The 14019-nt window shown below is 51.6% G+C and overlaps 1 protein-coding gene across 5 annotated transcripts in view; it reads left to right on the forward strand.

Moving 5' to 3' along the window:
- Positions 1 to 13206, forward strand: part of PARL (presenilin associated rhomboid like) — a gene marked incomplete at both ends in the record, with an annotated part of 56382 nt that extends 43176 nt beyond the window's left edge. For 4 of the 5 annotated variants that reach the window (XM_080696387.1, XM_080696388.1, XM_080696389.1 and 1 more), the window contains one exon: positions 3398 to 3509. In XM_080696387.1, coding sequence (XP_080552513.1) covers positions 3398 to 3509 — 112 coding nt within the window. Of the gene's footprint in view, positions 1 to 3397; positions 3510 to 12451; positions 12570 to 13125 lie in introns of those variants that run through there. The other variant, XM_080696386.1, reaches the window with a different exon arrangement.
- Between the last annotated feature and the right edge of the window lie 813 nt (positions 13207 to 14019).

Below are 14019 nucleotides of genomic sequence, written 5' to 3' on the forward strand. Positions count from 1 at the left end.
CTATTTTTTAGTCTTTTAGTTTTGAAACAGGGTCTCACTGAGTTGCGAAGGGCCTCACTAAGTAGCTGAGGCTGTCTGTGAACTGCGATCCTCCAGTCTGCCTCCTGAATGCTGGGATTACAAGTGTGTGCCACCATGCCCAACAATTGCCCTGATTTTGATTATGGTAAAGTATCTCATTAGTATCCATCTACACACTTCCTTGGCTTCTTGTCCATGACCAATTCATACAGTCCTTACATTGTACTGCTGCACTGGTAATAACTAATATACATTGAATAGTTGATGTGTGGCTGAGCTAAGGACTGATTCTCATAGAATTCTGTGGGCTAAAGGCTTATTTAAACTGGGGGTGGTGGTGCACCCTTGTTAATCCCAATACTTGGGAGGCTGAAACAGGAGGATCGCACAGGTTCACAGCTAGCCTCAGCTACTTGGTGAGGTTCTCAGCAACTTAGTGAGACCCTGTTTCCACATGAAGTATAAAACAGGTCTGGGAGTATAGCCCAGAGGTAGAAAAGCCCCTGGGTTCCACCCCTAGTACCACACAAAAAATAAAATAAAGGCTAATTTAAGACTTTAAGATGCTGGGAGATGATAGATTTTATGGATAAGGAAACTGCATAGAGAAGGTAGTTTGCCCAGTGTTCCACAGTTAGTCATGGCAGAGCTGGAGTTTCAAACTGAGTAGTGAACTGTTAGGCTGCCGCAGTAGGAAAGCTACCTCAGAAATTGTTTAAAGCTGGGTGTGGTGGTGCACACTTGTAATCCCTGCATTTGGGAGGCTGAGACAGGAGGATCACGGTTGTAGCCAGCCTCAGCTACTAAGTAGTGAGGCCCTCTGCAATTCAGTGAATCTCTGTTTCAAAAAAAAAAAAAAAAAAAAAATAGGGCTGGAGGTATAGCTCAAAGGTAGAATGCCCCTAGGTTCCATCCCCATTCCAACCGTAAAAATAAATGATAAATAAATAGCTAGCTAGCTGAGGCTGGCCGCAAACCTGCCATCTTCCTGTCTACTCTCCCAAGAACTGGAATTACAAGTGTGGGCCACTGCACCTGGCTCCTTGGAAGATTCTTGCAAGAAACAAATCACTTGTCAGAACTCTCCATTAATTATGTCTTTACAAATCTTTGAACCTACTTTTTTTTTTTTTTTTTTTTGAGTACTGGGGATGAAACCCAGGGGCATTCTACCTATGAACTACACCCCCAGCCTCGCTAAGTAGCTGAGGCTGCCCATGAACCACGATCCTCCTGTATCACCCTCCTGAATGTTGGTATGGCCACCCTCAGCTATTTAGTGAGGCCCTATTTAAAAAAAAAAAAAAAAAAAAGGACTGTGGGAGGTAGAATGCTCCTGGATTCAATCCTCAGTATTGCCATAAAAGAAAAGAAAAATCTTCCCCCACAAAAAATTATTATTGGCTGTAATTTCTGTTCTTGAGAGGCTGAGGTTGAGACAAGAATAACAGATCGTCTCAGCAACTTAGTGAGATTCTCAGTAACATAGGCCCTCTTTTTCTTTTTCTTTTTTTTTTTTTTTTTGGTGGTACTGGGGTTCCTGGAAGCCCTTCTACTTCCAGGCTACACTCCCAGACCTATTTTTACATTTTTATTTGGAAACAGGGTCTCCTAAGCCAGCGCGCGTGGCTGGCTTCGAACCTGCGTGATCCTCCTGTCTCCGCCTCCCGAGTGTGGGGATTACAAGCATGTGCCACCATGCCCAGCATTATATGTTCAGAACATTTTATTTTTCTAGAACATTATTAAAAATGTTAAAAACACGACATTGCTACTCTGATTCCAGTTTAAGTCAAACAGCATTTTTCCATCAGGTGCTTGGGAGATGTGAAGATGAACAAAATCTGGTCTCGCCCTCAGCGAACATAGAATTGGTGACGCCAAGACAAGATTTCAGGAATAAGAGCTCCCCTTAGTTGCCATCCCAGACCAACCCGCTTTGTTCCAGGAAGCCCCGCTGTGCCCCCCAGGGGCGAGCGGCACCCCAAGGTCCACTTGCAGCGTGCAACATAAAGCGGGGCCTCTCCCTTCACACTCTGTTGTGCGCCCCCGGGCGCCCTCATGCTGTGGGGTGCTTGATGCCAACGGCACAAACTTCCAGGCATCAGGTTTAGGTTGTAGTCTCAGGCTGGTGACCTGAGTTCTGGAACCTTAGCAAGTTGTTACTAAGCTGCTCAGCTTTGGCTTCCTCTGCTCACCATGGTTGGCGCCTTTAGGCCATCATTAACAGGGGAGTGGGTCAAAAGTGTCTGAAGGGCTGGGTGGGATTTGAGTTGCAGACTCCCCTCTCTGTTGCCAGGTGGAAGGTGGAGGTGTGAAAGCCTGAACGCCAGCGCTAATGATCCCGCAGCTCTTGGCACTTGCCTGTAGTAGAAAGGGCCTGGGCTTAGGAGTGGTCTGATCTGGGGTCAGACTTTGATTTTCCACAGAGGCTATTGGCACATGCCTGTAATTCTTGTATATAGGAGGCTGAGATAGGATCATAAGTTCGAGGACAGCCTCGGCAACTTGGGAAGATCCTGTTTCAAAATAAAAACAATAACTGGGTGTGGTGGTGCACGTTTGTAATCCCCGCGCATGGGAGGCTGAGACAGGAGGATCGCACAGGTTCAAAGCCATCCTCAGTTACCTAGTGAGGCTCTCAGCAACTTAGTGAGACCCTGTTTTCAAATAAAATAGAAAATTGGGAGTGTAGCCTGGAGGTAGAAAGCCCCTGGGTTCCACTCCCAGTGCCACACACACACACACATAAATAAAATAAAATAAAAATAAGGCTAGGGGTATAGCACAGAGGTGGTAGAATGCCCCTGGGTTCAATCCCCAGTAAAACACAATAGTGGATGAGTTCACATTTCAAAGCATTTACCCCATTGGCCCAGCCTACTTTGACCTTTTATATACTGTTTTTTTTTTTTTTTTTTTTTTTTTAATTGCGGTGCTGGGGATGGAACCCAGGGGTATTCTACCTCCAAGCTACATCCCCAGCCCTTTTTTTTTTTTTTTTTTTTTTTTTTTTTGGTATTGGAGATCTAACCCAGGGCATTCTACCTCCAAACTACACTCCCAGCCCTATTTTTTATTCCTTATTTTGAAACAGAGTCTCACTGAGTTGCAAAGGGCCTCATAAGTAGCTGAGGCTGTTCTAGAATTGTGAACCTCCTTTCTCAGCCTCCCAAATGCTGGGATCACAAGCATGCACTACCATGCTTAGCTTATGTACTCTATTTAAAAGCTAAATTATTTATATCAAGTAATCAATTTTAATTGATAGTGATGACACATTTGATTTTTAAAATGTCAACTTGATATCATGGTACTCACATTTGCATGTCATACTGATTGCATGTTGAACCTGGTTTGTTCTTCTTTCCTCCAGATGGTATGTTACTTATGGTCATGAACTAATTTGGAAGAACAGAGAGCCTCTAGTGAAAATGTGGCATGAAATGAGGACTGATGGCCCCAAAAAAGGAGGTGGCTCTAAGTAAAGCTGGGGCTGGACAGCGCATCAGATCCTGCTGCCTGTGCGCCTCAGAAGCAGTCTGTCCTCCTGTCCAGAAGATACCCAGCATCTAAGCATCTAACCTCCCCTGCGCCTGAAACTCTCCCCAGTACATGTCTTCATAGAAAGCGAATTACGACAAAGTTGCAAAATAAAGGTTTATATCTCTAGTTTGTAAATAGGGTGTGTGCTGTCTGTGCTGTCTTTCAACTGTCTTGCTTTTTTTTTTAAGTACTGGGGATGGAACCCAGGGGCATTCTCCCTCCGAGCTACACCCCCAGCCCTATTATTTTTATTTTTTATTTTGAAACAGGGTCTCATTAAGTTGTAGAGGGCCTCACTTAGTACCCGTCTCAGCCTCCCAAGTGTACTGGGATTACAAGTGTGCGCTGCCACACCCAGCTGCATCTTGCTTTTTTGATATCACTCGCACTGTGGGCCTGGCGAGGGCGCCCTTGGAAGGCACTGTAGACAAGTGGAGGCCATGGGGTTGGCCTGGCCTGGCTTGGCATCTCTCCTTAGCGCTGACAAATACCTACCCATTCCTTTGGTTGCCTGACAGAAAAAGTTGAAACTTCTTTCTGGTTTAGTCTAACATAACAGCTGCAGTGCTTTCTAAATGTTCCCAAGAAAGGTAGTGTTCTTGGCAGTGAGTGGCACATGCAGAAACCTATTTTTAGGTTTTGCTTTCTAGGTTAAAACTAGCTAAATTAAGAGGAAAAATAAGTGGGTTGGATAAATTCAGACTTGAATCCAAGCCCTATCGGATCTTACTTTTTTTTTTTTTTGGTGGTACTGGGGTTCCTGGAAGCCCTTCTGCCTCCGGGATACACTCCAACGGGCTACACTCCCAGACGTACTTTTTTACTTTTTTATGTGGAAACAGGGTCTCTTAATCCAGTGAGGCTGGCTCCGAACCAGAGCGATCCTCCTGTTTCCGCCTCCCAAGCACGGGGATTACAAGCGTGCGCCACCACGCCTGGCTAGATCTTACATTTGAAAGTTTATTTTCGCTGAAGCATCTTCTTGAAATAGCAGCGGTCAGCATCATGGCCTCCATACAGTGGGTTCACCTTGCCCTTGTGACAGGATTCCATCAAAGAAATGCAATTTGAGAGTGTGTGTGTGTGTGTGTGTGTGTGTCGGGGTACTAGGGATGGACCCAGGGGTATTCTATCTCTACCTCTGATCTACATCCTCAGCCTTATTTTGAAACGGTCTCACTGAGTTTCTGAGGGCTTCACTAAGCTGAGGTTGGCTGCGGACTCAGCTTCCCAAGTGCTGAGGTTATAAGCTTATGGCATCATACTCAGAGAGGATTTGTTTCTCTTGAAAGCATTTACAGGAAAGATTTTAGTCTCTTAGTGGCCTCAACATGTTGCACCAAGTCTGTGCTCTGACCTGTGTCTAGGTCAGAGGCCTGGACAGTGTCCTTGTCGGGCTGACTGGTCCAGGTTGCACACTGGTGGGCTGTCTGGGCTCTGGGGTGAGTAGGAGCCCTGCGCACCTCTCGGGTGGCTAGGGCCATCGTGGCAGCACGTGCCCAACACAGACTAGCATTTGGCAGTTCTTATTCCTCCACCAAGAGGACTGTACTTGCCTCTACTCTGCAGTACCAGTTTTATTCTTGGCTAAGGGATTTTATTCTAAACACTCTTTCTAGGAAAGAATTACTTTCACCCAGCCCTCATTTTGCCAGTAAGGAAGTGGCAGGGGGAGGGGCACCTGCTCTGCTTTGCTATTTCGGGGTGTGCAGACAATCCTATGACAGATGAGGCAAGCGGTTTCCTAAAGGTGGGCTGGATGGCTGGGCTCACACACAATTAAGTTCACCTGTTGGGGGCAGACCAGGAGAAGAGTGAAGTGGTGGCCCTCCTCTTAGGTGGGAGGAGGGTTTAAGTTTTGGAGTGCTCCCCTGCTGTAAAGTGCCTCGCTGCTAGGGCCTCCAAGCAGGGAAGGGCTGTGGCCGTGGGTCCGCTGCCCACAGGAGCCTGGCTATCCAAGGCCGAGGCCCGTGGCCCCACTCCCGCTGCCCACTGGACCTGTGCCTCCGTTTCACTTCCTGCTGCTTGGTCACCGTCCCCAGCTTGTGGGCCACATGGGTAGTACTGCCTCCTAAACACCGCCCTGGGCAGGGGCTGGACGTGAGCTGGAGTTGGGCTTTCCGCGCTCCTGGCCCCTGGGCTCTCCTTAACGATGCAGTATTTGTGAACTCACAGTGCCCGTGGCTCCTCTTCTGCCGCCTCTTGGGCCACACCTGGGCCAGCTGTTCTATCAGCAGGCTGTGACCTGGACCTGACAGGCCATGTGTAGGGCGGTGAATCCACCATGACTGGCAGCGCAGTCGTTCCCTGAGGTGCAGACTGGAGCCCTTCCAAGTGGAGGTGGAGCTTGGGCCAATGCATGCTGTTGCAGTAGTGATGCTCAAATGGTCTTAAATGGCCAGCAGTGCTTACCCAGGGCATGTGTCAAGTTCTCAGGCTGGCCAGGGAGTTTTTGTGTGGTGCTGGGGATTGAAACCACATCCCCAGCCCTATTTTACTTTTTTTTTTTTTCCCTGTACTGGGGATGAAACCCAGGGGCATTTTACCTCCGAGCTCCACCCCCAGCCCTGTTTTATTTTTTATTTATTTTATGGTACTGAGGATGGAACCCAGGTGTACTTCCAGGCTACACCCCCAGCCTTAGTTTTTATTCTTTTTATTTTGAAACAGGGTCTCACTGAATTGCAAAGGGCTTCACTAAGTAGCTCAGGCTGGCCAAGAACCACCATCATCCTGTCTCAGCCTCCCAAATGCTGGGATTACAAGTATGGGCCACCATGCCCAGCCCTATTTTACTTTTTATTTGGAAAAGGAGTCTCACTAAGTTGCTGAGACTGGCTTTGACCTGTTTTCCTGTACTGAAAACAGTGTTTTCCTGTTTCTGAAAACAATGTCCTACTTTAAACTGGTGCTTAGCCTGGAGGATTACTCAGATTTAGCTGCATTAAAACAATCATGCAGCCAGGCGTGGTGGTGCACTCTGGTAATCCCAGTACTTGGGAGGCTGAGACAGGAGGATCGCACAGGTCCCAGCCAGCCTCAGCTACTTAGTGAGGATCTCAGCAACTTAGACCCTGTTTCCAAATAAAATAGAAAATAGGTCTGGGAGTGTAGCCCGAAGGTAAAAAGCCTCTAGGTTCCACCCCCAGCACCACAAAAAAAAAAAACAATCATGCATGCCCAGGAGGAAAGGGAAATTCCTACTCTTGTGGCCAAAGTTTGGAGGCCCTTCATAAAGGCTTTTAGGGACTTGCCATAAAATTGCAGGCTATAGAACCCAGGGAAGAACGGTCCTGGTTGAGAATTGGATTGTTTGCACAAATTGAGGCTAGCACGTAAGGGCGGGTGGCGGGAGGCCGGGCTGGCGGGGTGCGCGCTCGCGGCGGGCTCCGGGCGGCGCAGGCGCGGCCGAGGGCGGCATGGCGTGGCCGTGCATCAGCCGCCTGTGCTGCCTGGCGCGGCGCTGGAACCAGCTGGACCGCTCGGACCTGGCGGTGCCGCTCACGCTGCCCGGCGGCGCCGACCCCGAGCGCGCGCCCCCCGCGCCGCCCCCCGCCCGCGCCGCGCCGCGCACGCAGTACCAGCGGGACTTCGGCGAGCGCCGGCCGCCCGCAGCCCCCCGGCGGGGCCGCGGCAGCCAGACCCCCGCCCGGGCCCCGGACGCCGCCGCCACCACCTACAGGTACGGGGGGGGGGGCGGGGGGCGGACAGACGGACGGACGGACGGACGGGGAGCCCGCGCCGCGCCGCCGGGCTGGAACCGCTTCCCCTGAGCGCGGCCGCGGCCCCGACCCCGCAGCTTTCACCAGGGTCCGGGCCCGCGCCCTGACAGCCGCGGGCTCCCCCTTTCTCTTGCTACAAAAGTAATTTATACTCAGAAAAATTGGAGTTGACAGTACAAACGTACTTTATATATTCCTTCATGGTTCCATTCTTACTGTACATATTTTTCACCCATTGTGGCCGTCTGACTATATTACTAGATGTTCTACACGCATTTTAATAAACGTGCAGTATTTTATCCTGTTACACGTCTATACTAACATTGTCTACTCCTTTATTTAAGGTGTTTTTAATTTGGGGCTGTTAAAACACTACTGATGCAACCGTTTCAGTGCTCCTAGGAATGTTCCCTTTAGGTTTCTGGAAGGTGGTATAAAGGGGTATAGAGTAGGTGGAAACAACGCAGGTGGGCACGGCCCCTTGTCCTTGTGGGGGACACCAGTTATGGCGCTTCCCCAGGATGGGACACTGAAGCCCTGCGTGCACTCATACCTGGGACAAACAGGTTCCTTTGCAGGTGTTCAGGGGACTCGATGGGGTGCTCACTGACACAGGCTCAGGCTGGGTTGCTGAATCTCAAGTGGCACCGTTGGTAGCAGGTCAGATGGCGCTGTGGCTCTCAAGCCCTAGCCTGGCCGCGGACAGGTCTGACGATGGCACTGGGGAAGTCCGGGTGTGCAGCACCTTGTAGCGGCTGAGGTTCCAGGGGCCAGAACAAGGAGCAGGGCTTGCAGGGAAGAAAGCTCTGACAGCAGGGGCAAGGAATCCCTCCCTCCCTCCATTTATTTATTTATTTATTTATTTATTTATTTATTTATTTATTTGTGGTACTAGAGATGGTAGAAGGGGCATTCTACCTTCGAGCTATACCCCTAGCCCTATATTTTATTCTTTATTTCAAAACAGGGTCTCACTAAATTGCGGAGGGCCTCAGTAAGTAGCTGAGGCTGGCCATGAACCCCGATCCTCCCTCAGCCTCCCAGATGCTGGGATTTCAAGTGCGAGCCACCACACCTGGCTGAGGAATCCCTTTCTAATCAGCAGAACTGCCGACCATGCAGGAGCTCCTCACTGTGGCGTCCCAGCAAAGCTGGGGCTGCTAGAAGCACGTGGTGGGCCTGACGGTCCTGCTGTATGAGGGGGAAGGTCTCTAGTTGTCACTCTCTGCTTGGCATCTATAGGACCAGGGGCTGCGCTTCCTGCAGATTAGCTCCTTGTCCCTACAATGCTACAGACTGACTGACTGGTGCAAGGTCCTGCAGCTCTACATTGGTAGAAAAGGGAGGGGAATCTGAGTCTGTCTTGGCTCAGGGGGTGAATTTGTGGCCCCCAGAGGCTATCATCCTTCAAGATGCTGCCTCTTGGAATCAGTTTCTTGAACTGTGTCCTGAAGCCAGCGGAGCTCATGCCCAGTGTGCTTCTTGGGCTCGCTCATCTGGAGAGGGAATAGCGGAAGCGGGGGCGTCCAGGCCCGGCCCCAGCTCAGGCAGACACAGGACTGCCACTGACTCGGCTGCCCCCAGTGCCGCACCAGCGGGCCTCTGGGACCCTCTACTTTAGAGCGTCAGGACCTGGCCCGGGGGCAAGTGCAGCTTGCCTTCTGACTTGCAAGATGTGCGTCATCTAAGCAGATTGTTAAAGGACTTCAGAAAGCAAAGAAAATGAACAGATCCAGGGACTCCAGAGGTCAGAGCAGATGTGTGGCCACTCTTGACCCTGGGTTGTGAGTGCCAAGGATGGCTAGGTCTCAGCCTCTCCTCATAGAAGGTCCTGCTTACCTAGCTTCTGGTCTCCAGACATGCTTGTTTGCTTGGCCAGGTGGGCATGGGAGGTGATGGACCCAGCCAGAGCCCCCCAGAGCCTCCCTCTATGAATTCTCTCTGAGCATCCAGGCATGGTGGTGCACTCTTGTAATCCCAGCGATTGGGAGGCTGACAGTCTCAGCTACTTAGTGAGGTACTCTGCAACTCAGTGAAACCCTGTTTCAAAATAAAGAATAAAAAATAGGGCTGGGGGTCTAGCTCAGTGGCAGAGGGCTCTGGGTTCCATCCCCAGTACCACAAAGCTGTTTGGTGCTTTTGGCCCAGGGTCTGTCAGAGACCACAGAAAGTGGCCAATGCAGGAGCACACTTGGATCATAGGCTTTGCACACACAGCTAGGCTTGGATTTCTCTCTCTCTGTTAATCCTCTTTGTCAGAGCCTTTCTCTGCCAGGTGCTGCAGAGCCCATCTCTAATGTAGTGTCCTCACTGTAGCACTCTCTGCCTGGACTCCTTCAGCAGCCCAGGGGTTGCTCGAGCCCATGGCTTTGGGCCTTTCCTTCTTTGGGACCCCTATGGCCATGTCAGGGCAGTGGGCTCAGGCTGCCAGGCCCAAGGCTCAGCTCTGGCCTGAGAGGCATTTGGGGACAAAAGGGCACACCCAGGGAAGACCTGCTTTCCCAGGAGGAGCAGAACAGCAGATGGTTTGGGCAGCTGGTCTCGAGAAACTTGCAGCTTCAGAAGCAAAAAAAAAAAAAAAAAAAAAAAAAAAAAACCAAAAACAAAAAACAAAAACAACAACAACAACAAAAACAAACAAAAACCCTGTAGGGCCCAGCTCTTTTCCTGGCACTCGAGGCTCCCCAAGTGCTAACCATCGACAGACACCACCACTCCCCCACCCGCCTGCTCAGAGAGGCCCAGCTGTACTGCTGCCTAGGAGAAAGGAGGCTTTGTGGACCTCAGGGCTTGGCTGAAGCCTGGCAGGCTGTGGGTGGGGCCGGAGCAGCCAGCGCCGTGGGGGTTGGCCTGGCCAGCTGGGCCCTCACAGGACACTGCTTTGGCCAGGCGCTCCCACAGACCCAGGGGCCTCGGCCTCCCTGAGCTCACTACCTAGCAGCGACATCGACAGAGTTGAGAGGTCTCTGTGCTTGGGAGGCTGAGACAGGAGGATTGCACAGGTTCGGAGCCAGCCTCAGTTACTTGGTGAGGCTTTCAGCAATTTAGTGAGACCCTGTTTCCAAATAAAAAATAAAATGGGGCTGGGGGCATAGCCTGGAGGTAGAAGGCTCCTGGGTTCCACCCCCAGTACCCCACCCCCACCCCCACAGTCTCGTGCTTGGAGGAATAGAGCAATTAAATCCTTTTTGCCAAAAGAAAGCTACTCCCAGGACCTAGAGCTAGGCTGTTCTAGCACCCTTTCTCCCTCCAAGGAGCCGGCCTTCCCTGTGCAGACCACCTTCCTCCACAGCCTCACGAGAGCTCACAGATCTGCTCCCAGCACACAGAGCCAGGCAAAAGCCAGACCCTCTTCAAGTTTGAGATGGTCTCTTTGTATGAGTTAATAAGACAATTGTGTACACACATGTGCATGTGTGTGCACACAGAATACTGAGCTCTACCTTTTCTTTTTTTATTAATTTATTTTTTAAATTGGTGCATTGTAGTCATATATCAATCACATTGGAGTACAAGACTTGAGAGGATATACAAGCACACATCATCCAGTTAGCCCTCCTCCAGCCCCTATCCCATTCCCTCCCCCTCCCTCCATCCCATGCTTCTTTGGTGATTTACTTTGATACATTTGTTTATGTACCTCCTGCGTTTTAAAGAGGCTCCGTCCTCCAGCATTACATACCCTCTGATTGGTCACATTAGTTGCTTCACTATAGGGCCCTTTCTATAGCTCAACCTCTTCCTGTTGCCCTTTTCCTCCTAGTTATTGCTGATTAAGAGAAGCGTCTGATTTATATTTTCTGCGATATTTCTCTGTGCATGCTGCGTTGCAAGTACCGATCCCACTCTTGATGGTCCCAGTAGTGGCCTGGCTACTCAGTGGACTGATCCAGACCTTGCTGGCTCAAGCAGCGGCCTTGCCTCATGGGAGGCCCCAGTTCTGGTCTCGCTGGCCCCTGCACCGGTCTAACCCCTAAGCTGGCTTTGGTCCCGGCCTTGGAGGCCGCAGGAGTGAACTTGCCTCACGCCAGGCTCCGATGCTGGCCATTGGCCCCTGCACCAGTCTAACCCCTTGGCAGGATTCCAATCCCGGCCTCGGAGGCCCCAGCACCAGCCTAACCTCACGGCAGGCTCCAATGCCGGCCTCGTTGGCCCCAGCACTGGCCTAACCCCTTGGCAGGTTCCGTTCCCGGGTTAGGAGGCCCCAGCACTGGCCATGTCTCACGGCAGGCTCCGATGCCGGCCTCGCTGGCCCCAGCACCGGCCTAACCCCTCGGCAGGCTCTTATCCTGGCCTCGGAGGCCCCAGTACTGGCCTTGCCTCAACGTAGGCTTCGATGCCAGCCTCACTGGCCCCAGCACCGGCCTAACCCCTCGGCAGGCTCCGATCCCGGCCTTGGAGGCCCCAGCACTGGTCATGCCTCAAGGCAGGCTCCGATGCCGGCCTCGCTGGCCCCAGCACCAGCCTAACCCCTCGGCAGGCTCTTATCCTGGCCTGAGCTCTACCTTTTCTTCTCAATCTAACCAGGTATGGAGGACCTTCCCTGTGGCAAGCATCATCCAGATTGGTACTTCTTGTGGACCCTAAGTGGCCACTGCCAACCTGGGTTGGAGGCCTTCACAGGCTCTGGGCCTCTAAGCAGCCTGGCCTCTGGGGAGGAACTGTAGAACCTCAGGGGATCTGGAGGTTGTAGAGAACACTGAGGCTTGGCTGTCTCCAAGATCTAGCACATACCAGGTACCGGGACCTTTTGGTTAAATGAGCCCCAGGTAGGTGCTGACCAGGCTCTGCCTAACCTGTGGCTCACCTGCAGTGTGAGTTCCTGCTGCTACTTTGAGGGGATGGTGCGTGTGGAGGCTTCCTGGCAGATCACTGACAGGCGAAGGGCAGGGCAGATCCAGACCTGCCTTCTCCCAGAGCTGGACGTCAGCTGACCGCTGCTCTGCCAGCCCTGGGCTAGACCGTGCCAGCATCATGCCCCCTCAGGGAGCTGGCTCTCCCTGTGGAGACCACCCTCCCTCCCACTGCCTGCTCCCAACCAGGCATAAAGGAGCATCTGGAATGGAGGCAGAGCCTCCACATGGCTGGGGCCTGACGTTCCCAGCAGCGCAGTACGGAGCGGTGGCAGTGGCCCCAGTGGCTGACCCTGTGCTCTCTTACAGACAAGAATTTCAGGCTTGGACTGCAGTGAAGCCCTCGAGCGCCACCAGGGCGAAGCCGGCCAAAGTCATCACAACCCACAGCTCCGGATGGGATGGCAGCCCAGGGACCAGCTTCCAGGTCAGCCCGGAGCGGTGCCGTAGGGGCTGTGGCTACATGGCCTTTCCCCAGGCTAGGGAATCAGATTTTGGTGGTGTAGAAACACAGCACCTGACCAGTTATTCCTAACAGAAACACTCCTCCTCCTCAGTCAGTAGCTAGGTGGGGACCCCTTTGCCTCCAAAATCCCAACGTTATCGTTGACCACTTAGTACCAGTGACCATCCTTCCAAATACAAAGGCACTAGACTGGGGCTCTCCCTGTGGTAAAGCCCTTGCCAAGCGTGCCAAGGCCGGGGCTCACCGCCAGCACCCCAAGCCAATAAAATATGGGAGCTGTGGAAAGGGATCTTTCTAGTCTAGTCCTGCTCCTACTGAAAAGAGGCTCCAGGGAGAAGGGAGGGCTTGTGCCATATCTGACCTCCGTGCAGTGACCGTGCACACTGGGTGATTACCCCGCTGACGTTCAGGTTTGTAGCATTAGCTCCTGGAGGATGCCAGGAATTCATTTCTGGGGCCAAAGGTTGGAGGCAGTGGAGGAAAAGGTCTGCTGATGTGGCTACATTTCACCTTTCAGGTCCCGCAGGTGAGGAAGAAGTTTGCACCAAACCCCTCAGCCATCTTTCAGACATCAGCTCCCCGGATTCTCAACGTGTGACTGCCTGGGTCGGGAGGGCGCCAAGGAGCCGGCTCAGACCTCACTCCACCTGCCCCTGGGCCTGGCCTGCAGCAGAGGCGTGGGGGTCCTTGGCAACCCTCGTCTTCATCATCCTGTTCACGAGGCACGCAGGAAGCTACACATGTTTTTAATTGCCATTTTTCTTTCTTTCTTTCTTTTTGGTACTGGGGTGGAACCCGGGGGGCTTTTCTACCTCTGGGCTATACTCCCAGACCTTTTTTTTTTTTTAAATATTTTATTTAGAAACAGGGTCTCACTAAGTTGCTGAGAGCCTAAGTAGCTGAGGCTGGCTTCGAACTTGTGTGATCCTCCTGTCTCAGCCTCCCAAGCGCTGGGATGACAAGCGTGCGCCACCACGCCTGGCCATTTTTCATTTTTTAAATCCAAGGAACCCAAGGGCCAATTCAACTGTAAAATGAACTGGTCCACCGGGCTGAGGAATATGGACAAATCAGGCCCTCAGCAGAACTGGTAACGCATACTTTGATAATTTTCTCAAGAGGCATGATTTTATTAATTTTATAAGTGGTGATCCCAGGTGATATCCAAGGGTCTTTCTACAATGGCCCCCATGTTCAAGAACTCAGGTTCTCACTTGCAGTGTTGACTCATGGCGATGCTGAATAACCAAGAAGAGGTTCCCAAAAGAAACAGAGTTAATTATTTTATTTCAAAGGCTTATATAATTTCTTCTCCCTCTCCTTCTCCGTAGTATTGGGGATGGAACCCAAGGGCATTCTACCTCCGAGGTACACCTCCAGCCCTATTTTTTATTCTTCATTTTGAAACAGT

This window comes from Muscardinus avellanarius (assembly GCF_963383645.1).
Source record: "Muscardinus avellanarius genome assembly, chromosome: 5".
NCBI classification, from domain to species: Eukaryota; Metazoa; Chordata; class Mammalia; order Rodentia; family Gliridae; genus Muscardinus; species Muscardinus avellanarius.